This window comes from Ranitomeya variabilis, chromosome 5 (assembly GCF_051348905.1).
Source record: "Ranitomeya variabilis isolate aRanVar5 chromosome 5, aRanVar5.hap1, whole genome shotgun sequence".
NCBI classification, from domain to species: Eukaryota; Metazoa; Chordata; class Amphibia; order Anura; family Dendrobatidae; genus Ranitomeya; species Ranitomeya variabilis.
The window spans coordinates 82,312,773-82,337,979 of NC_135236.1; the positions used below are offsets into that span (position 1 = coordinate 82,312,773).

The 25,207-nt window shown below is 44.8% G+C and overlaps 1 protein-coding gene across 2 annotated transcripts in view; it reads right to left on the reverse strand.

The window, feature by feature from the left end:
- MRPS24 (mitochondrial ribosomal protein S24) overlaps nucleotides 1-19,044 on the reverse strand; it is a 30,057-nt gene extending 11,013 nt beyond the window's left edge. The window contains exons 1-3 of one of the 2 annotated variants that reach the window (XM_077260824.1): nucleotides 18,916-19,044; nucleotides 17,707-17,787; nucleotides 14,557-14,668 (exon numbers count right to left, since the gene is read on the reverse strand). In XM_077260824.1, coding sequence (XP_077116939.1) covers nucleotides 14,557-14,668; nucleotides 17,707-17,787; nucleotides 18,916-19,029 — 307 coding nt within the window. In that variant the 5' untranslated portion in view covers nucleotides 19,030-19,044. Of the gene's footprint in view, nucleotides 1-14,556; nucleotides 14,669-17,706; nucleotides 17,788-18,681; nucleotides 18,814-18,915 lie in introns of those variants that run through there. The other variant, XM_077260823.1, reaches the window with a different exon arrangement.
- Nucleotides 19,045-25,207: the final 6,163 nt, after the last annotated feature.

Genomic DNA, 25,207 nt, shown 5'->3' on the forward strand with positions numbered 1-25,207 from the left:
CGGAGCGGAGCCGTGCCGCGACCACCGCCGCAGCGGCCATGCACCAGCAGGGCGGACAGCCTGTTGCCCCACAGCACCCATGCTGCGAGACTGAGCCCCCAAGACTCCAGACCGTGCCGCCCCACCAGCACAAAGCCACAGCAACAATGGCCGCCACACAGCACCAGCACCAAAATGAAAGGAGCATTTAAACTCACCTTCCTCCAGCTCTTCAGTGAGAGCCAAGATGGGCTAGACCCCTTACTTTGCAGTCTCCTGCTAGTTAAAACCACCTGTGCCAAATGGGAGGAGTGCTGGTCCAAGAAAGAGACAAGAACATGCTTTGTGCAAAAAGAAAAAAAAAAGAGCATGAACCGCACATCCCAAAATCATACGTTGATCTAAAGCCGCTAGGCTAGGTTTGATAAAATTGCTGCTACTGTGATACACTATGGCTGTGTCACCCACATCTCTGGATAGAATTTTATTCTGATGGTCAAATATGGATATTCCTTCCCACCTTAGACATATCTACAGAATATGCCATAAATGTTAGGTGGGCAGCCCGGAGGTAGAATCCACAGCTATATCTTGGCTGTTACAATATTCAAGGAGAGAATGAATAAATGGAGCGCTGACTCTTGTCACTTGCATCCATGGGAGTCCCACAAACATCCAAGCAGGGATATGCATAAATGTCTATGCTATGAATACTCCCTTAAGTAATGGAGAACCTTTTTTACAGACTAGTACACTCCACTAGGCGGTGCCATAATCCCTACAGAAAGCTTACTCTTATTCAAGGTTATCTGTCAGCTATGTAATCTGAGAGCAGCATGACGTAGGGACAGAGACCCTGATTCCAGCAATGTATCACTTGGTGCAGTTTTGATACAGTCCCTGTTTTGGCTGCTGCAGAGCTATGAATGCTGAGCTGTGTGTATAACCCAGCCCACACCACTGATTGCTGACAATGCTCTGTGAAACTGCCAGTGATAGGGGCGGGGCTACACAGATTAGCTGGACTGGTTTGCACATGAGACCTAGTCCTGCAGTAAAAAAAAATAAATCACCAATTGTATTGAAATGACAGAAAACTGCTGAGTAAGTGACATCGCTGGAATCAGGGTTTCTGCCCCTACTGCATGCTGCTCTCAGATTACATAACACAACCTGCTGGCAGATTCCCTTTAAGGAATGTAAACTCCACTTTACAAGGCCATGTTATACCTACCGCCACCTTTTTAACTGGAAAACTTGCAGGTTCCAAAATTAAGGGCCTTCATAAATATGGTATTCATAATCTATTCTTTTTTTTAATGCACCAATCACATAAAAAAAAACATCTATAATCAAAATGTGTTACGAATGGCAAACAAGCAGGTCGGCGTGGGAAAAATGTTTCCCCATAGAAATATTATGTGCAGTGAGAATATGGCCACAAGGTGGCGCTGTGCTGTATCTATGGCTGACATTTACTGCAGTGCAGACAGTAAGGAAACCCAGTAAGAAAAAAAAAGTGATAAATCCCATTACTGCGCACCTCTAGGAAAAAAAAATGTTTTCCTTGGTCATATCTCCAACACAGAATGACACCCTCCCCCGATCAGCTGACTGAAGGGGCTACAGCACATTTAAAGTGATATCCCCACAATATAAATCATATTTATGGAGCAGGTTGAGCCAGAAAGAGGATTAAGGAATCAGGCAGTGAGTATTTGAAGGTTGGTCGGGCTACTAAATAACGAGAGTTATTATTACACTACAGGGAGTGAGAAAAAAAAAAGAAAATTCTGAAATAATCCCTTTAAGTGAATTTAGTGCTGCAAAGTAAATCCTATATGTAGCTCTGCAATAATGTTACAAATCATCCTGACAACTCTCCCCCCTCCTTCTCTCGGTGTTCATGGCAGGGAGGGTTTGAAAGCAAATTTGCACAATGTGGACAGGGAATAATGTATCTACAGTCTCCGAGAGGGCAGATAAAACAAGGCTATAGGTAAGGAGGTAAGCATGTGGAAAGGAAATAAGGATGGAAGCTGTGCTGCTATACTAGCCAATGAAAACCACAGCTCCCTGGATACACAGACCTCACATCCAGCCTATATTACTGGAAGAGGCACTCCCAGCAAGAGAAAAATCTGAAACTTGGATCAGGCTGTAAACTGCATCTGAAAATGAATGACTGCAGATTGAAACATAGGGCAGTTTTATTAACCAAAGGTAACTATTACATTTTTTTTTTTTTCCAGACAAATGTGTCCATAGCTCAACAAACCAAAACTGCAACGCAGACCAATGGGAACTGTGTGCTCCAAAGTCTGGCAGCTTTTATAAAATAAATAAGAACACCCAGAAAAATTTTTATAAAAACCAGCACTGTTAAAAACAGGCATAAAACATACTCCAAAATATGATTATAAACAAAGGAAAAAGGAGTACCAAACTACCCATAAAAATATCAAATATTTTTTGGTTATCAGTAAAATAGTAAACACCATAGACACAAATATATTAAAAAGGTTATATGGACAAACGATTTATATAGTGAAGGACACAAACAGAAAAGTCCGACAATTTCTTGTATGTAAAAAGGACCGGGAATTCAATGATTGTAATATACGGTATATATTGCAGCACTGTCACAGCACAATGGGTATATTTAGGGTTAATTAAAAACACATTATCACCATAGCTATGGCCCTATATAGATACCCAGATCTTTAAACAATATGCATCAGAGCAAAAAATAATATCTCACCCAGGTGTATCCGTGCAATTGGTCAGACAACGCAGCCCCAACGCGCGTTTCGCGTGGGCTTCCTCAGGGGGCCGTGTATACACTTGTGTGTCTTAGTCTTGAAGGCCTGGGGGTGATGTTACTTCCGGCCCTGCGCACTTCATTCACATGCGCTGATCATTATGCCCACATTGGGAATAGGTGTGCGGGGTATATATAAAGACTAAGACACACAAGTGTCTGGGTGTTCTTATTTATAGTACAGTAGCTGATCCAGAAGTTATGGATTTCAGGGCACGTGAGAAATCGTGGCTCTTACAATTGGACAAAGTTTTTTGTGAAGGTCCAGACAGTGCTTTTAATGCCAAATCTAGAGACATGTTTGAACTAGCAAAAAAATTTAAAGACTTACTAAATGTACGAATATCGGGTATGGTGGAACAAAACGTTCCTCGAAAAATACTTATCATGTGGCTTAATTCCTAGAGGATTGCGAATGCAAATATTTCCGTCTTTCCCAGTCGAGGAAGAGAATTTTAAGGCTAAATGGGAAGAGACAGCGTCTATTTGTTCTAAAGGTTTTATGGATTTATTGGTAAAATCCAATGAAAGTAAACTTAAAGAGTTGGATAAGGAATTGAAATCTGTTCAGGAGGAAATTAATAAGATGTCATCTGCCGATATGGCAATGAAATTTAAAAGAAGAAATTGATGCTGAGCTATTAAAGTGGGAAGGTGATGTAGTGGCTAGAAAAACGAAGAAATATCAACGTGGCCTTTCTGATTCAAAAAATATTCGGATCTACAAATGGCGGAGAATGAACCACTAGGACACAGTCACGTGGTCGTTCAGTCTCTTTCTCATCAGTATCCTCGATTGATGATAAAAGTGGAGATGGTGTGAAAACTCCAATGGGTCGAAGAGAATCAAACCAGGGTAATTGGTTTAAGAATGGCAAGTTTAATAATAAACGGAAAATGACCATGTCACCCTCGAGAGATAAGAAAATGAAAACTAATGCCTTAGAGGTAATTAATCTCTCTACACATGCTTTGTCCGAAGCACAAATTGAAGTATTGGGGTTAGGACTGTCATTTTCACCAGCTAATAATTTTGATTATTTTTTAGCCCTAAAGGATCTACACCTTTTCTCCAGAAAGTTGATTCTGAAACGACTGCACTCAAAAGGTGATTCTAGATCTACTAATGATACTGGGCAAGAACTGGAGGCTATTCGTATATTAGAGGAGCTGGAATCTGAATCCTTTCCTGTCAGAGTGTTTCTCCGCCGCCCATAACTTCTAAATCCACCACTTTCCCCCCGCCTTGACATTATACTCCCAGGTTGATATTTTTAATAAATTGGTCGCTGACAAATTTAAAACCAATAGTAATAAAGGGAGGAAGGATAATTTATCCTTTCAACAACGTCAGGCACTTGAGGAGTTAAGGCATCTGGATGATGTTGTAATTAAGCCTGCTGACAAGGGGGGGAATGTGGTGGTGTGGCCAGTGGAGAAATACGAAAGAGAGGCCTTCAGGCAATTGCGTGATAAAAATACTTACACTCTGCTCCATGAGAATCCAATGAAGATTTTCCAAAATAGGATTGAAACTATACTTGACATAGCATTTGAGAGGGGCATCATTTCTAAGAAAATACGTGATGGTCTCTTGACCCAAGCTCCTAAGGTGCCCACGTTCTATCTTCTCCCTAACGTCCACAAGGATGCTGTTAAGAGCGCATTATACCACACGGAGGACTATGGGGAGCGCATTATACCAAATGGAAGACTATGGGAAGCGCATTACATTACACGGAGGACTATGGGGAGAGCATTATACTGTATGGAGGACTATGGGAGTGCAGTATACTGTGTGGAGGACTATGGGGAGCGTATTATCCTGTATGGAGGACTATGGGGAGCGTATTATCCTGTATGGAGGACTATGAGGGGTGCATTATACTATATAGAGGATTATGGGTTGCATTATACTATATAGAGTACTATGGGGTGCATTATACCACATTGACAACTGTGGGTGGTGCATTATACTATATGGAGGACTATGGGTAGTGCATTAAACGAAATGGAAGACTATGGGGGTGCATTATACTAGATTGAGAACTGGGGGTGTATTATACTATATGAAGGACTATGGAGTGCATAATACTATATGAAGGATTATCGGGTGCATTATGCTACATACAGGACTATGGGTGGTGCATTATACTGTATGGAGAACTATGAGGAGTGCATTATACTGTAAGGAAGACTATGGGGTGCATTATACTATATGGAGGACTATGGGGAGTGAATTATACTATATGGAAGACTATGGAGCCTTTATACTTTATAGAAGGTTATGTGGGGGACATTATACTGTATACAAGCAATAATACAGTGTGAATGTTTGTGTTGGGGTCCATCATATTGTGTGGAGGGCTAGTGGGGGCCATTATACAGTGTGGTGACATGTAGAGTCATTATACTGTACGTAGACCTATTATATTGCATGGAGGGCTGTGTGGGGGCCACAGCTGGGGGATCATACTGTGTTGGGATCACCATAGTTTGCAGGGGGAGTTGAGGTGATGTACAGTAGGGTCATCATACTGTGCATGTTGAGGGTACTGTGGAGGCATCATATTGTGTTTGGGTGGGGGACACTTGTTGGTATCATACTTTATGGGTGCAATGAGGGGGGAATCTAAGGCTTCAGTAGGAGGAACATTACTTTATAAAGGCTGCAAAGTTGTGAGATATGTTCTTCTGTGATATCAATGAATATATAGATGTTTTGTTGGGGGAGGGGTGTGGGCCCAATTAAAACTTCTTCTTTGGGGCCCCATGATTTCTTTGTATGCCTCTGACACCTCCGACATGCCATCAGTGGCATGCATCTCAGCTGACACTGGAACCTTCTACAACTGGTAATACATTAAGATAATCACATCCTGCCAGTCACCAGACCCGCTCCGATGAGCTCCTAGTCAGTCTTTTGGCACTGCAGGTTTGCGGAGTGACGTGACGCACCCAGTGTGGGTATACATATCTCTGCCATACACCTATACACTTGCTCATATAAATAGAGGGACGAGACTTGTGCCCAAGGTGAACTCTATGACTAGCACTATACGGCAGTGCATGGTGGCGACTGGAAATCGGTATAACTTTCACCTGAATGATGTGGCATTTGAGTAGAGGCCCCCTACATATCTTGGTATTTTTCTACAAGTAAGGTGGCCATCTTTTATATTATAAGCTGTTGGATTATACATCTTCGTTGTAATATGGCCGCAGGCACAGTAAGGAGAAATAAGGAAAGAGAAGACCAATATAGCGCGGTTGTACGTCTTCCAAATCAGTCACTAGCTTCAGGTACTAGCAAACGTTGTCAGACCACCAAGCAAACACCATCATTCGTATCTAGAATCCTCCAAAGAGTGAGGAAAAGGGACGGAAAGTGAGGAGGAAGGAGAACTTGTCATGGATGATGTCGGAGATGCGGCCTCCAATAGCCCCGTATCGCAAACACAATCCACTATTCAGAAACTGCAACCTAGAAGATCCTACACAGAGCGATGCCCACAATGTAATTCTGCTTTATCCACTCTAAACCTACACATTTCATACAAAGCTGGGCCACACAGGTATTCTCTTTCATATGGAATGGCAAACAACCTTGTTCTGGCCTGTACATTTTCAGGCCAGCAGTTTAACCACAAAGCCCTACAGGCCACGTTCGAAGGCCTGCTGATCTTGCCGCCAACTGTACAGTCAGCTGAGGCATCCGATGGAAATGCTGCTGCTCCTTGTATAAGTGAGATAGTGGTCAAAGTATTGCCCCTTGACACCTTGTCCTTCAACCACTGTGAAGGCAATCAAACTTTCTGCAGGGGAACAACTGGCTACGTCGATGGTGCCATCAGCAAGGATTTGGATTTCTGGAGTGAATTACCTAGACGATGGACTGCTTGCTAGAGATGGGGGTGCACCTTATGAACACTGGAAAACATGTATTTGAAAGTCCCCTTGCTGCACTCATCAGGAGAGCTTTAAACTAGAACAATGTGGGAAGGGAAGCAAAAGGTCAAAAAAAGCCATACACTTGACAACTACTATTGAGAACTCTGCTATTAGAAGTGGAAGGGAAGAACAAAGACAAAAAAAATCTAAATAAAAATATTGGAGAAAGAAAACCCATCACAAACGAAAATGTTTCTATACGAATGCACAAAGCATGAGCAGCAAACAAGGAGAATTGGAACTACTAACACAGGAGAAGAAATATGATGTCGTTGGAATTACTGAAACTTGGTGGGACGATACACATGATTGGAATACAAGGCTAGAAGGATACAACTTATTTGCAAGAAACAGACTTGATAAACGAGGAAGAGGTGTCACATTGTATGTTAGAAAAGCGTATATCTGCACAGAGATTGAAGCTTCAGAGACTGGGAGTTCTGTGGAAACTGTTTGGGTAAGAATACAAGGACCGAACAATGGAAAGGACACCATTGTAGGCATTTACTACAGGCCGCCTGTGCAAGCTGAAGATATGGATGCATCAAATGGCCAAGTTCTCCAAAAATATGACATAGTTGTCATGGGAGATCTCAACTATCCAGACATTTGCTGGGAATCTCTTTCAGGCAAAACTAACAGGTCAAGCAAATTCTTATCCTCTCTTGCTGACAACTTTATCTTCCACAAGGTAGGGAAGAAAACAAGGGGATCTGCTACCTTGGATCTAATCCTTATAAACAGGGAGGAAATGGTTGAGGAGGTAAGAGTTGCTGGGACCCTAGGAGGTAGCGACCATGCTATTTTAGAATTTTGGATAACTAGAGGAGGAAGACCTGTCAAGACTCAGACTTCAAGGTTAGATTTCAGAAAGGCAGATTTTAAGGGACTCAGAAAGAGTATCGGAGGGATCCAAAGGCTGGATATTCTTAAGTACAAAAATGTCCAGGAAGGATGGGAAATCTTGAAAAATGAGATTCTCAAAGCACAATCGTTAACAATTCCAAAAAGAGGGAAGAATACAAAGCATTTAAGGAAACCAGGATGGATGAACACAGAACTTAAACACATGCTAAAAAGGAAGAAAGAAATGTTTATCAAATGGAAAGAGGGAGGCATATCTAAAGAAGAATATAATGATGATAGATGGGAATCAATATTAGAGTAGGTGCCTAAGATTTCTATGAGTGAACCTGGGAGGTTATCACAGTTACTGTATTTGTAATCCATAGGGCTTACAGAACCCCCAAAAGATTATTCAAGGTTGGAATGAGGCCTAATTCTGATTGCCCAAGGTGTTCACAATCTCAGGCAGGTATATTGCACATGCTGTTGCATTGTCCTTGACTGTCTTCCTTCTGGATAGTGGTATTGAACTGGTGTATGGGTGCACTGTCCCTAATAACCCATTGGTATGCATATTGGGATACGTGGAAGAAATAATAACGGACAACTCGACCAAAATAGTAATTGCACGAATGTTATTTACTGCAAGAAAGCTGATAGCAAAACTTTGGATAAGAGAGGAACCTCCAACTAGAAGAGACTTTATTACACAAAACGGTCATATGCTTCTTCTGGAAAAAAGCATATACATCAAGAAAAACAAGTTATGGCAACCGTGGATTGACCTGAACTAGTGTGGCGGGAATGATGTGACGCTATAAGAGATGTTCAGGGGTCGTGATAGTACGCTATTCGATTATGTGTACAACGTGAGGAATTCTGTTTGTTTATGTTATGATCTCTAAGGGCAGGGGGGGAGAGGGAGGGATACTTTACTCTAAAAACTGTTACCTGAGTAAACTGTAATGTCATGAGTAATACATGTTTTAATTTGTCTGATTGAAAAAAAAAAAAAAGAATATAAAGCTGTCTGCAGAACCTGCAGGGCACGAATCAGATTATCTAAAGCTGACAATAAATTAAGGCTTGCAAGAGACATCAAAAGCAATAAAAAAGGATTTGGGGGATATGTCAAAAGTAAAAGAAAAGTCAAAGATGGTATAGGATTTTTACAGGATGAAAATGATGAAATGGTAAGAAAGGATGTTGAGAAGGCCGAAATTTTAAATTCCTATTTTGCATATGTTTTCTCTCAGAATGGAAAAGTAACATCAACTGATATTCAATGTCCTATTAAAGGAATAGAAGAATCCAGGATATCTATAAACAGAAAGATAGTGAGGAAACACTTAGCTAACATTCAAGTCTCCAGGTCCAGATGAAATACACCCCAGAGTACTGAAGGAGATAGCAGATGAAATTTTTCAACCACTCTTCATAATCTTTGAAAATTCTTGGAGAACAGGAGAAGAGCAAATGTTGTTCCCATCTTCAAAAAGGGTAAGAAGGTGGACCCCGTAAACTATAGGCCAGTGAATCTGACTTCCATACCAGGAAAGATCTTTGAACAAATTATTAAACAACATGTATGTAAGTACCTGGATAAGAATGAAGTGATTAACCAGGGTCAGCATGGGTTTGTAACTAATAAGTCATGTCAGACTAACTTAATTTCCTTCTATGACAGAATCAATGACTGGGTGGATCAGGGAAATGCTGTAGATATAGTATATCTTGATTTCAGCAAAGCATTTGACAAAGTATCTCACACCATCCTTATTGAAAAAATGACTAAGTATGGAATGGACAAGGCAACTGCTAGGTGGATTCATAACTGGCTTAGTGATCAGACACAAAGAGTGGTCGTAAATGGCTGCACATCCAGTTGGAAGAATGTCTCAAGTGGGGTACCACAGGGCTCTGTCCTGGGCCCTGTATTGTTTACCATCTTTATCAATGATTTAGATGAAGGAATTGAGGGTACACTGATTAAATTTGCTAATGACACAAAGCTAGGAGGGATAGCCAATACTAGAGAAGAGAGACAGAGGATTCAAAAATATATAAATTGGAGCAGTGGGTAGCAACTAACAGAATGGTTTTTAACAAGGAAAAATGCAAAGTACTACATCTGGGCAATAAAAATGAAAATAGCATATACAGAATGGGAGGAATAGGGCTAAGCAACAGCACATGTGAAAAAGACTTGGGTATACTAATAGATCATAAACTGAACATGAGTCAACAGTGTGATGCAGCAGCAAAAAAGGCAAATGCAATTCTGGGATGTATTAACAGAAGCATACAGTCTAGATCACATAAAGTCATTATCCCCCTCTACTTCTCTTTGGTCAGACCTCATCTGGAATACTGTGTCCAGTTTTGGGCACCACATTTTAAAAAAGACATCAAGAAACTGGAGCAAGTTCAGAGAAGAGCTGCCAGAATGGTGACCGGTCTGCAAACCATGTCCTATGAGGAACGTTTACAGGATTTGGGAATGTTTAGCTGGCAAAAAAGACTGAGAGGAGACTTAATAGCTGTCTACAAATATCTCAAGGGCTGTCACATTGTAGAAGGATCATCTTTATTCTTATTTGCACAAAGACAGACTAGAAGCAATGGGATGAAACTGAATGGGAGGAGACACAGACTAGATATTAGAAAAAACTTTTTGACAGTTAGAGTGATCAATGAGTGGAACAGGCTGCCATGAGAGGTGGTGAGTTCTCCTTCAATGGAAGTCTTCAAACAGAGGCTGGACAGACATCTGTCTGAGATGGTTTAGTGAATCCTGCTTTGAGCAGTTGGATAAAAGAGGTGGAATTAATCAACAGTCTAATAGATCCTATCCTTAAACAGAGTTTTTCAAGGATTTTTGGAGCACAAACTGAGCAGAAACACTCCAACAATCTTCCTCCAAATACTGAGCAGAAACACTCCAAAAACCTTCCTCCAAATCCAAATCAGTCTGAAACATGTTGCCTGGAGCGCAGTGGATAATTTTTTTCTGACTTTTTAATTTTTGTTCTGTTGTGTTCAACTATTTTGTATGCCTTTTATACCTCTGGATCAATAATTCAATTCTTTTAAGAAGATGTGAGTGCCGGCTATAGTTTGGACGGTTGCTGTTACTGGAGTATTTTGCCGTGCACCCGGACAGGTGAGCTGATTGCCCCGTTTTACATTTTAGATTAGGACATCATCCTAATAATCGCTTCCTTCTTCAGAACTATCAATGTCGGGTCGGTAATGGACACATATAGTCTGTCACTCTTGTGATAATATAAAGGGGGAATATATGGGATTCACTTTGGCCCTGTGAGCAGTGTCATGTTACACCTGGGAGATCTGATCTTACATGTCCAGTGTAGATCCGTACACTCCAATCTGTACTGAATGTAACTTCACAATGGAGGTCACTGAATTGTCCGGGGATTTATTGTTTCCTTACACTTAAATCTAAACACGGGTATTACATACCTGGTAATGTGTTTTTTCATGAGACATGACGGCACCACGAGAGAGGGGATCCGCCCATCAAGGACAGGAAACCTTTAAGATAAAAGGGGCGGCTCCTCTCTCCACATCAGTTGTTTTACAGAGTACGAGAGGAACTCCGCCGGTTAGTGTACACATAAATAATACATCCTATATGGTTCTATTGACCGATACCCCAGGGAGTGTATAATACAAATAATGCTAATAATGCACCCAACTAATGACGTGAATAAAAGGGTGGGAATATAAGGGTGCCATCATGTCTCATGAAAAAACACATTACCAGGTATGTAATACCCGTGTTTTTCCATCATACATAACGGCACCACGAGAGAGTTACAGAGATTTGTATTCTCTTCTAGGGAGGGATCACTGCTTTTAACACTCTTCTCCCAAATGTGAGATCAGAGGTAGCAGATAGGTCTAGCCTATAGTGTTTAAAAAATGTAGATGGAGAGGACCAAGTGGCCGCCTTACAGATTTGGTCGATGGTAGCATCTGCTCTCTCCGCCCATGACGTCGCCATGGCCCTCGTGGAGTGGGCTTTCAGACCCTGTGGAACAACCCTGCCTCCACTACTATACGCTAGAATAATGGCCTCTCTCACCCATCTAGCTATAGTTTGTTTTGAGGCTTTAAGGCCCTTCCTTGACCCCTGGAACGAAACAAATAAAGCCCTCTGTTTCCTCCAGGATTTTGTCACCTCTAGATACTGTAGGATACATCTCCTAACGTCTAGGCAATGGAGTCTCTCCTTTCTTGTTACTAGGATTGGGACAGAAAGAGGGTAGGGTTATGTCCTGAGCCCTATGAAATCTCGATACCACTTTGGGGAGATATGCCGGATCTAATTTTAATACAACCCTATCGTCCATAATTTGTGTGTAAGGGGGGTCAGCTGACAACGCGTGTAAATCCCCACCCTACGGGCCAATGTAAGTGCCACTAACAAAGCTGTTTTTAATGTTAGTACTTTATCTGAAGTAGTATTTAACGGCTCAAAGGGGCTTTCTGTAAAAGCTGTTAACACTAAATTTAGATCCCATGGTGGAGGAGTAGGGGATGGAACAGAGTCAGCTCTACTACAGGCTCGGATAAACCTCACCACCCACCTATTACTTGCCAGGTCACAGTTGAATAAGGCTGCTAAGGCTCAAATGTGTACTTTGAGGGTACTAACAGCTAACCCCAGATCTAAGCCCTTTTGCAGGAACTCCAGTGTTGCCACTATCGGGACCTCCCCTTCCCGTATTGGCCCTGAACTGGACAGGAATTTCTTCCATATTCTCCCATAGATCTTGGTCGTTACTGGTTTTCTGCTACTGAGCAAGGTGGATATTAAACCAGCTGAGAACCCTTCTTTCTCTAACAACGACCGTTCAAATGCCAGGCTGTCAAATGTAGCCCGGAATTCTGCGGGTGGTTGAAGGGACCCTGTGTTAGAAGGTCCTGGTCTTCCGGGAGAACCCACGGGTCCGTCACTGACATCACTTTCAGCCAATAAAACCATGGTCTTTTCGGCCAGAAGGGAGCTATCACAATTACCCTGGCCTTATCCTCCCTGTTCTTCCTCAGAACTGCTGGGATTAGACATATCGGTGGGAAGGCATACAGGAGTCCTGACGTCCATTCTATGATGAAGGCGTCTACTGCCAATGGCCTGTCTGCTGGGTTCAGGGAGCAGAATTTTTGAACTTTTTTGTTGGCTTTTGAGGCAAAGAGGTCTATACTGGGTCTTCCCCACATGTGTATTATCTGTTGAAAAATAGACTTTTTTAGGGACCATTCCCCTTGCCTCAAGTGGTTCCTGCTTAAAAAGTCTGCCTTTATGTTGTCCACACCTCGGATATGCAGGGCCGATAATGAAAGGAAGTGCCTTTCGGCTAGAGACATGAGTCTTGTGGTTATGTGCATCAGTGACCGAGAACGGGTGCACCTCTTTTTTTTTTTTAATGGATCACCTGGTTGATCCTGCCTTTACTGGTCGCTTCAGTAATCAGGTGTATGTTCGCACCTGTCATGAATGATTACCTGGCTGATCGTGCCTGCACCACTTCCGGTGCTCCTATATGCAATCAATCACCTGGTTGATCCTGCCTCTACCGTCGCTGTATATTTATGCCAGAGCGCGCACCCGGCAACCACTTCTGGTGCGCGCTTTTTGATCCACCATTCACCTGGTTGATCCTGCCTCTGCTAGAACACTGCGCGTGCACCCGGTCCTTACTTCCGGTGTGCGCTGCTGTACTGTGTTCCAGGCGCGCATCCGGTCACCACTTCCGGTGCGCACCGCCTCTTTCGGCCCCCTGCCCCTTAGCTCCTGTATAACGTTCCGAGTGCTGCCGCCGGGTATCGTGCGGGTATCGTGCGCATGCGCGTACCCACCATTTCCGGCACCCGACGCTGACTGAGAAGGAGCTTGCAGCGCCGGGAATTCCAGACCACAGACTCCAGGAGGCAACGCCGCACTCACCAACGTCCAGATGCCCTCTTAGTGCTCCGGACACCGCTCCTTGCCAAGTCCTTTGCAACCTCAGGTACCGACCAGGGTTAGGGGGGAGACCTGCTTTAAAATCTCAACAGGGAGGTGCCCCAACCTCCGAGGAGACTTACTTAGCCCGGGCACCGATGTGCCTCACAGGCTGCATGGCCACCATTAGTCAACAGGGGGGGGGGTACCATAAAGTGACGGCCGTGGACAGCAGGATTTTTAAATCGACAGGGGGGGAGCGCCACCTGCGGCCTCCGTGGATAATTTTCACCCGGGCGTTCGCCTCATGGGCTGTGGCCATGCTTCGCTCAGGGGGGGCATGGTATACATGGCCCCCGAGGCGACTACCGGTACCTGGTGACGGGTGCAGCAGACCAGCGCCTGCCCAAATCCACCCGACCCAGGCCCAGGCATCCTTTTCTGTCTTCATCAGAAGTCTTCCACCTGGTGGTTCACGTATGCGACCGCTGTTCGGTTGTCCGATAGGACTCTCACATGATGCCCTCTTGAGGGTTCCCCGTCAAGGACAGGAAACCAACTGATGTGGAGAGAGGAGCCGCCCCTTTTATCTTGAAGGTTTCCTGTCCTTGATGGGCGGATCCTCTCTCTCGTGGTGCCGTCATGTATGATGGAAAAAAATTCTGTAAAAGGATAGAATAATAAAAAAATCAAGATATCCTGACCCTTCAAAAATGAACATCTTCTCTATCACATAGTAAGCCCCCACTAAATAAGGCTAACATTGCAGGGGTTGGTCTAAGATGTATGGGGGGGCTCCTGACTCTCCTCCAACATATGATGTTGTAGAGAAGATAAGGATCCAACATGTCAGATTTCAGCAAGATAATTATTGTTAGCCCTAATTACATGAATATATATAGTGAAAAAAAAATCATATGCAAAAGGTGGACAATCCCTTTAAGACTTCACATATGTACAGTATATGGAAGAGTTATAAAAGTCTTACTTGTGTGTTGAGAAAGCCAGCCTTTCCTATGGGCAATGTAATGAGGCGGATGTGCTTCTTCATAGGTCACTGGTTTGTCTCCTTTACCCACACGTACACGAGCTGCACGGTTCTAAAAATAAAAAATATATATATATAGGCTTTAAAATGTTTGTGCCATTGTTAGATATTACACGTCTGTGTTAGACAAGGTAGATATCGATGTTGCATAGTTGTTATAGTGCCCCCTACAGATCCGTCATGCTAAGGCTACTTTCATGTTGATTTTTGAAAATGCAGGATCCTGCAAAAAAGTGTGCAGGATCCTGCATTTTCCCGTAGACTTGTATTAGCGACGTATGGACTCACGTTTTGTCCGCCGTGCACTGGATCCTGCAAAATGTGACGGCCCATCTTTTGTAAAAAAAAAAAAAACGTTCAAGGGAACGTTTTTCTGTACGTTGTATCCTGTGTTTCCAACTGCACATGCCCGGCAGGAAATCTCGCTCTCTCTTTCTTTCCCGGGACTTTAGACTGGACAGCGGACCCGTTGAAAAACTGCATCCGCTGCTCACGATATACACTATTTCACCCAGTCAACGTCCATCGTGCCGACGCTTTGTGACAGCCGACTACCGACGGAAATGTGAAAGTAGCCTTACTCAGAATGTCTACCTAATGTGTTGAGTGTCAGCCGTCCGGCGTGCTCAGTGAGTGCCGACCGTCCCAGGTCAGCCAGGAGTACAGGCGCTGGAAACTTTTGAATATGTGCGTCAGCTATCCAAATACATGGCAGATCATGTGATCTCTCTGATCTGTCTATTAGGGAAAGTCACAAGGGAGTTAATCCTGTTCTATAATGGGCATATACACTGGAAGTGTAATGATGGGACGGACCCTATAATCACGTATTCTCAAGATAGAAAGTTATCCTCTGCGGGACAGGGAATAACTTTCCGATCACTGGGGGTCCGACTGCTGGGACCCCCACCAATCCAGATAACTGCGGCTCTAAAGAGCCCCATGTGAATGGAGTGGTGGTTGATCATCAGCTGGGTGCAGCACTCGGCTGTTCTTCGGTACTCCCATAAGAATGAATAATCGACCACTTCTCCATTCACATGGGGCTCTTCATAGCCCCCCGATTCTCAGGATCGGTGGGGGCTCCAAAAATCGGGAAGCTATACCCTATGCCATGGATTGGAGGTAACTTTCAAACTTGAGAACAGTCCTTTAAGGATGCAGCCATGTTTGTTTACTAAAGGCTTGCAAGAGTCATAATTATTTTATTATTTCCATCAATCCAGGTGTATAAGAGCTGCACTTTTCAATAGTAGATTTATAAATAATGTATTAAAAAATTCTAAATTTTTGTGGTTAACTTTTGGATACTTTTCTTTTTGTCCCAGCAGGCGACCATTGAGTTGAGCATCTGAGTGGTGAGATGGCCGGGGTAGGAGTTATCTGTGATCTCGGTCGCTGCAGCAGTGTCGGTGTGTTATACTGATGATGTCTGCTGTAGACATGCTTCTCACTGCCATCTCTGTGTCGCTCATTTACAGAGCCTCCTGGTAACAACACAACCTACGCTGTCTTGCATCATGTAGTCAAGGGCAAATATCGCAACTCGTAAAGAAAATGTCAATCCAAAATACTGGCACGGCTCTCCTCCACATTTATCCACAGTGTACCTGTCACTTAGCGCTCCAGTACGTCCTCAGTGGCGCTCAGTAATTATAGAGCACTAGATGGTGGCCCGATTCTAACGCATCGGGTATTCTAGAATATGTATGTATGTATGTACGTCGCGCTGTGAGTGGGCGTTAAATTCCGCGCCAATATCGCTGATTGGTCGCGCCCAGCTGGCCGATCAGCGAAGCGTGGTTCAAATCTGGCGCCAATTCGCGGCCGGACTGCGCCTGTCGCTGATTGTTCGCGGCCGGCCACGGCCACTGACCGAAGTGGTGTTTAAATACTGCGCCAATATCGCTGATTGGTAGCTCACGGTCGGCAGCGACCAATCACTGAAGCGGTGTTTAAATCCCGAGCCAATATCGTTGATTGGTCGCGGCCGGCCGGGCGCGACCAATCAGCAAAGCGTGGTTTAAATCCCGCGTCAATTCGCGGCTGGACTGCGTCTGTCGCTGATTGGTCGCAGGATGTCGGGGGTTCGGGGTACTGGATGTCAGGGGTTTGGGGTGCAGGATATAGTACAGCCACGTAGTATATAGCACAGCCCGTAGTATATAGCAGCCATGTAGTATATAGCACAGCCACGTAGTTTATAGCAGCCACGTAGTATATAGCAGCCTCGTAGTATATAACACAGCCCACGTAGTATATAACACAGCCCACGCAGTAAATAACACTGGCCACGAAGTATATATCAGTCACGCAGCATATAACATAGCAAGTCCGCTAAGTCATCTGGGTAATTTCGCAATGCATCTCTGGGAACGGAAGCTGGCGGCAACCTCGCCGCTCGCGCGCATCGGTGGACGCCGGAGGGTGAGAATAGCACCATCTTTTATTATTTTTTATTATTTTTAACATTACATCTTTTTACTATTGATGCTGCATACTTTGGAGGCTGACTTGGGGGGGGGGGGGAGTGTATGGAGGGGGCACTGACTGCAGGGGAGTAGGGAGCGGCCAGACTGTGCCCGTCACTGATTGGTCGCGGCCGATCAATCAGCGACTTGGGATTTCCGTGACACACAGACAAACAGACGGAGGTGCCCCTTAGACGATTATATATATATAGATTCCAAAAACGCACATAAAAGAAGAGAATATTGCGGCACTCACCACCAATGTATCATTCTTCATACTTCCTTGCATTCACATGGTCACCGGTTACAAATAGACGTTTGTTGCATAGCCGTTTAGCCGTGCGTCATCTAGGGTGTCAGACACACAGTGGCGCGAGTCACATGTGAAGGTCTATTGTATCCTGTGACCCTGCGGGTGGTCACAGGATACATTGGTGGAAATGATACATTGGTGGTGAGTGCTGCAATTTTTTTTTACTATTTTTTAATGCCCAGTCTCAGACTTCCCATTGTTCTATAAATGTGATTACCATTAAAAAAGTCAAAACCAAACCAAATTCCATGTGGTAAAATGTTACAGTAAGGTACCTTGATAAGGGCCATAACATATTGTGCTTACCTTCAGACAAACCGAGCTCGTCTGAATACAGCGAATCTGAGAATGTCGGGGGAAAATGCCTTCTAGTCCTCTGACCAAAACCTACAAATAAAAAGTGTATAAGTAAGATTCGGCCTTGTTGAGTAATAACCTCATCTGAGAATGTGATGTGTAACTCCCGCAGGTGGCCGGCAGTCGCACCCTTATGATTGCCGCTTAGGCCTGGTTCACACCACGTTTTTCTAACGTTTGACAGCTCTGTCTTCTATAGACTGCAATGTTATAAAGAAAAAAAAAAAAAAAAGGATCAATTTTTCAAATTTTTGTTTTAATCAGGATGAAAAAGCACAAAAAAATAGTTTTCCGCATCCTCTGAAAAATGGATTGATACGGATCCGCGCACACAAGTATTTCTGATCGCTAACACAGATGACAGCTGTGCCGGGTGTCGGACCTTGACTGATCAAACATCGATGAACTATCCTAAGGATGGGTCATCAATGCTAAAGTAATGGATACCTCTTTAATGCACCACTCCAGCGGGGATATTCCGCTAAGAGGTCACTGGGTTCCTCCCACCCTCATTAATGAAGACCGTCATCTAGTGCTCGGAGACACAAGCACTTTTGCAATTTACTGCATATTAAAATTTTTCATCCATTTTTGAGATATTAACACTTTTCTTTTCAGCCTTGTTGCCTTGGAGACCGACCGCCACTGCTAGAGACGCGTGCAGTGCCTACAAGTGCTCTTCTACTCAGCTTGTAAGCACTGTACTGAAGCCGGCCAGGAGCGCTGGAGGGGGCGCTGTTACCTCCTAGTCCCGGCCAGCTTCAGCGCAGCGCTTACAAGATAAGACAGCAGCGGTGGCCGGTTTCCTAGACAACGAGCTGCAAAAACTAAAACTACTGTTCTATCTGAAGAATGGCTGCACATTTTTAATAAGGAGTGAATAGCAAATCTGCTTGTTTTTATAACCACGAACTGGATACATACATCTATAAAAATGAGAAAAATGTTACAAAAATGGTCCCAACAGGTCAGATATGACAGGATACCGTGCACCAGAGGAAAAAAAAAAACAATTGTGGTGCATTTAATAGAAGCAGCCATAACCCCAAATCCCTACAGGAAGCAAAGCTTCAGAATGCCATCCACTCCACCTGTTACCACAGCAGCACCCGCAGGTGGCAGAAGCGCACCCCCCAGTGACCCCAATGTCCCTGTTACCTGCAGCCGACTCACTGCGCTACACATGGGCGCCGCCATCTTTGGAATGTACCATAGCGCAATCCGTGGGGAGGAAACATGCACGGTCTGGCCTCTGACTGACAGCAGCGACATCTAGTGGACAAAGTAGAGAATCGCGTCTGGGTGTAACGCACAATTATCACAGCCAGGAAGTGACTGAAACATTGCTCCGAATCCCCTGCGATATTACTGCTGCTCCCAGAATAAGTAGCACAAATACAGGCAGTGACTGACCACATATGCTGTATGTGTATAGTTCAGGGATAACCAAAATGGCCACAGATCAGACATCACACTGACCCATGTTCAGTGAATAAAAATGGCGGCATCTAATCCCTGCCATATCTCAGATGAGTATCGCCTATACAAGTCCATGGGTGCGTAAAAAATATTGGATCCCATACGGATCATCCGTAACTTGTAAGCACCCGATTTCTACGGATCCATTGTCATTATTAACCCGGAAAGCTGGAATTCATCATGTCCGTCATTAAATATCTAAAATCAGATGTCACCCGGACGTAAAACAGGGATAAAAATCATCTGAGAAGGACGAAAATCAGGCAATTTTGTCATAGGATGGCTTAACCCCTTCCCCACCTTGCGATTTTTGCTTTTCCGATTTTTGCTCCCCTTCTTCCCAAAGCCATAACTTTTTTTTATTTTTCTGTCAATATGGCCATGGAAGGACTTGTTTTTTTTCGGGGACGAGTTGTACTTTTGAACGACACCATTGGTTTTACCATGTCATGTACTGGAGAACGGGAAGAAAATTCAAACTACGGTGAAATTGCCAAAAACATGCAATACACAATTGTTTTTGTTTTTTGTTTTTTACCGTGTTCACTAAATGCTAAAACTGCCCTGCCATTATGATTCTCCAAGTCATTACGAGTTCGCAGACACCAAACATGTCTAGGTTCTTTTTTTTTTATGAAGTGGTGAAAAAAAAAAGTCCAAAGTTTGTAAAAAAAATAATGTCGCCATTTTCCGAGACCTGTAGCGCCTCCATTTTTCAGCATCTGGGGCCGGGTGAGGGCTTATTTTTTGCGCACTGAGCTAACATTTTTATTGATACCATTTTAGGTTAGCTATGATCCTTTGATCGCCCGTTATTGCATTTTATTTCAATATTGCAACAACCAAAATAACGTAATTCTGGCGTTTTTAAATTTTTTTCTCGCTACACTTTACCGATTGGATTAATTCTTTTTATACTTTGATAGATCGGGTGATTCTGAATGCAGCGATACCAAATATGTGTAATTATTGTAATTATTATTGTTTTATTTTGAATGGGGCAACAGAGGGGTGATTTGAACTTTTATATTTTTGTAATATCTTTAAAAACTTTTTTTCTCTACTTTTTTTTTTTGGCTTGAAAAAGGATACCATATCCGAAACATTGTCACACCGTTCAGGCATTAAAAGCCCACTTTTTTCAATTTTTGTGTGTGCTGTTTTCCTTTTTTTTATTCTTATGATTGAAGCCATTGGACCATTGGTTTGGAAAGCTCTGCACAACGATTGCGGTAATATTTGATGCTGTTCCTATTTTGTTCTCTCTCTCTCTCTATATATATACCGTACATATTGTGATACACTGACTAGAGTCATTGTGAATGGCCGGTATGTGTCGCAGAGACAGAGGTTGTCCTCTGCACTGTAAGCCAGAAGTGTTTGCTCTGGGACCTGTAGTCCCACAAGTATTAGTTTAGTTTAAAGGGAGGCTTACAGGGTTAGTCAGAGAGCTGGGCGGGTCTGACTAACCACACACACCTCCCACCTATGGGGGTGGTTACAGCTACATAATGTGACTAGGGTTTGGGTCACATGGTCTCTGGGTTCAGAGTGTATGGACCTTATGGCCTGTGTGTTGGAATGGACTGGATTCCTGGAAGCACATGGTAAGGCCATGGATTGAAGGCCTGTGTATTGAAAGTTCCTGGGACTGGACTTCCTGAATAGCACACAGAGAGGCCGTATGTGCAGAGTCTGTGACGGCACTGTGTTGGGGAAGCTACCATACCTTCTGCGGGTCTGGACTGTCTGCAGTGCCCTGGTCACAAGGACGGTGATCCCATTTAGGCAGCTTCCCTGGGAACCAGGACTGACGGGAGGGGGATACAGGCAGAGAAGTATCTGCCATTGGAACAGACTGTCGGTGCTTGTGATGTTCCATGGACATGAATTAACTGTTCATGATGCAGTTTATGCTGACTAAATAAACCAAATAGACTGTTTTTGTGAGAAAGCATGCCTGAGTGCTTGAATCCCGTTGCCAAGCGAGTGTCCTCCAACACACTCAGGGAGCACTATCTCACATATGGTGCTAGACTGCGGGCAACAGTCCAGGAAGTGTGGAGGTGATTGCTGTGGCTTGGCGGAGTCACAAAGATTTTTTCAAGACAGCTTGCGGTGGATCGGCGGGTCCATGAAGATTACAAACGTCTGGCTGTAACTCGGCGGGGTTAGGAAGATTTGCTGTGGATCGGCGGGTCCACAAAGTCTGTGGTGTGGAGCTGCAGTTGCAACAAGAGGTTTTGCAGCAGCAGGAGCTGCAGTTGCAGCAAGAGGTTCTGCAGCAGCAGGAGCTGCAGTGGCAGTAGCAGCAGCTTGTAATCAGCCGCCGGAGGTGCTGGCGGTTTGTGGCTGCAGCAGGAGCTGTGGCAGTGCCAGCAGGAGCTGGTGAGGTGCTGTAAAAGGACACTGGTGGTCCAGGTTGTACAAACTCTTAAAGGGCCAGTACAAGCCCAGAGAGCCATCAGTGGACTGTGCGAACTGGGGTCTGAGAGTGCCGTGGGGAAGTCCACGGGGTGTATCCCAGAGTGGGGTGGTGTCCCTAAAGGGGGTGGTGTCCCAAAAAGGAGGCGGTAACCCAAACAGGGATGGTTGCCAAAAAGGGGTGGAGCCCTAAATGCGGGCGGTATCCCAAAAGGGAGTAGTCGCCCAAAAGGGGTGGAGTCCCAAAGGGGGTGGTGACCCTAAAGGGGCGGCCTCCCAAAAGGGGAAGATAACACAAATAGGGGTGGTGGCAAAAAAAGAGGCGGCAGCGAATGCGCCATTGAACTGTAGCCGGGAACAACGTAGTTCATGCTATGTAGATCCATGCTATGCTGTGGATTGCTTGGTCAATGAGGCATCACGACAGTGTCCCTTCTGGCTAGATGGGGAAGTGGTAGTTTCCCAAAAAGTGGCAGAGCCTCCTGAAGTTAAAGGGGTGGCATACATTAAGGCAGTAACACTTCCCAAAATGGACAGGTCAGACGTAGTAGTGACCGGAAGATAGTGTGGGTCTGACCAACTCTGGGACTTAGCAGAGGTGACCAGCAGTGCGACTGTTGAAAACGGGGTAGTTCCCAGTAAGGGGTCCGACACCTGTTTAAGTGGGGACTTGTTGTGCCAGAGTGACAGGGTGAGTAGTGGTGACTCCCATTCAGATGGTGACTCTAACGCAAGGGAAGGGGAGTACAGTAACATTAACCAGGGTACAAATGGAAAGATTTCCAACCCTTCGTCAGAGATGTAAAGGGCGCAAAGAGGCTGATAAAGTTGCACCCTTTGAGGATATCAATAAAGGAAAATCAGTGACTGGTGCTTTTCGTCAAAATGTGAGTACTCTTCCTGACACTGAAAAGAGCAGGAAGGAAGGTGACGTGTCGTTGCCAGTAGCAACCGCTGGGGCTGAGTATGGTGAAGGCTCCAGAGAATCTGATGCTGAAGAACTGGAGAGTGTGGAGTTCTCTGAAGTTCCAGAGGGTTGAGAAATACCTAAGGATGTGTCGAGTATGAGTAGGGGGAGAGCCAAGCTAACGGTCTCTCCTGTGTGTCTGGGCTGGAACCGTCGGGGCTGTCACCATTGTTTAAGGGGGAAGATATTTCTGACCGGAGCAGTTCAGGACACCTGACTGATGGGAGCGAGTCCGACATAAATAGCAGTCTGAGCGGGAAGATGGGACACTTGGCAGGGAAGAGCTTGTGAGCAGTGAGACGGTTGACTTCCTCTCGACGGACCCATGCCAGCTAGCTGTGCCTATATTCCCGGCTAGCAAGACTGCCGACACATTCTACCCTCAACCCAGAGAGACATCCGCACCGGGTAGTGATCAGGATAGAGTTCATACCTTGGCTCTGCTCACCACCGCAGAGGCACCGCTTAGTCCCATCCTTGCGGTGCCTGCTAAGGACCGGCCTGTGCCTGTGTCCGCTGGACTGTGTGCTTTTACTGCAGCCTTGCCTACTGAACTTTCTGTTTCTTCTACTGTGCTGCCGACCATCACCTCTACCCCACCATGTGCACGGATCAGGAGATCATGTGCCGAAGAACCCAGAGGATTCATAATCGCAAGGAGACAGTGTATCGCCCATCTGCGGGACCGGATCAGAAACATCTCGCGCAGCCTGCTGCGCCACCAAGGGATCTTCCTGCCACCTTCCTCCACTGCACAGAGACTGATAAGTTAACCTGTCATTATCGTCTGTATTTGTCTTTCCCCATCCGCAAATTCATAACCGTTTCCTCCCCTGCTTATACCATATCTGTTATATATAAAGAACCTGTTAACCCTTGCTCTGCCTCCTGTGTGTCACTGCATCCTACGCACCTGCTAGAATCCTACATATGGAAGCCACCAACTCCACGCCGTTGGATCAGGTGCGTCGCCTGGAGTCTGAGCTCTTGGCAGTCAAAGCTCAGGTTGGTAAGAAGAAGTACAGAGTGGATGAGCTGAAGAAGGAAGTCTCTGAGGAGCTCAGAGGTCACCTGTTAACGTGTCAAACAGAGAACAAGGCCATATTGGAAGATATGGAGGTGCTCAGAGAAGCATTAGGAGATCTTCTGCAAGAGAAGAAGTTGGTGGTCGCAGACTTACAGTGGCAGTGCCAGAGTGGTAACGAGGCAGAGCTGCAAATGCCCATCTTGGCAAGGGGTTTTGAAGAGTGTAAAGCTAAGAAAGAATTTGCGCTAAGAGCAGAACAAGACAGTCACCCGGTTGTGGCAGATGACTTGATGGAAATGTCCAAGACAAAACAGGAGCCATCCGTAGATGAAGAGAGTGAGACTTCACTCTTCAAGTGCGTGATAGAGATACCCGAAGATGTATGAGAAGCATGTACCAGTGAGGATGTGCATGATGCCTTTAGAAAAGCAGTAGAAGCGTGTAGTGTGCACTAGGCGCCCGAGACTCAGCAGTTGGTCATACTGTCAACTAGGGAAGTCACAGTGAAGCAGGTGGCTATCCTGAGGGATGTGCACCTACAATGCCTCCGCACAAAACATATGATCCTGGTGTGGAATAAGGAAACCGCTCGATGGTTGGAGCATGCGAGGAGGGCTCAAAGTCGGCTGGGCTTTGTGGAAGACATTGTTCAAGTGCCCAGAAATCTGGTGAAGAGTCGTTGGGAGACGTGGTAAAGTGATGCAGGAAATCGTGATTAAATCCGGTGTATTGAGAGTGGGGATTCCAGCTGAAGATGAAGCCCAGGTAGCTGGTGAAGATGGAATGGTACCATTTATCATTGTCAGCTCAATGGAAAGCCTTACGTATATCCAAATGCTCCTTGATTATCGGGTGAAAGAGATAGAGCAGCTGAGACAGGAAAAACTGCAGATTAATAAACAGCTGCAGGACATAAGATGGTGGCCACCTTCAACGCAAGGTAAAGGGAACAGAAAGGGCCCTCCAAATAATGGAATGGCTGACAGCCAAAGATCTTCAGCGAGCCAAGGAGGTCGAGATTCTGCAAGTGGCAGTTCTTTTCTCAGTACAAGGAAGGCTGAGGGATCTGGACAGTAGCCCCTGTAAAGTACTAGATGGGTCAGACTTAGCTCGACTGTACGTGAGACTCACGGCCAAAGGAGACGGTCATGGAGAGAAAAGTCGGGTGAAATGTGGAGACTAAACAAGGTTTCTTGACACAGACAGACTGTGACTTAAGAACCAAAGCTCAACGCCTACATACTGAACGCTGGGGGCAAGGGAGGCCTAACAAAGGTATGGTGATGAATGATGCTCAAAACCAACTGAGACAGTTTTCAAGACTTGTAGGTCAAGGTGACATGAGTGTCCAGTCTCGTGGGACCCTGGTTTATATGTCAAGTGATCAACCCCGCAAGTTTGAACAGAGGGAGAGGGTATGTGATACAGTGACTGGTGTCATTGTGAATGGCTGATATGTGTCGCAGAGACAGAGGTTGTCCTCTATGCTGTAAAGGTACCTTCACACATAACGATTTCGTTAACGATATCGTTGCAACGTCACGCTTTTTTGT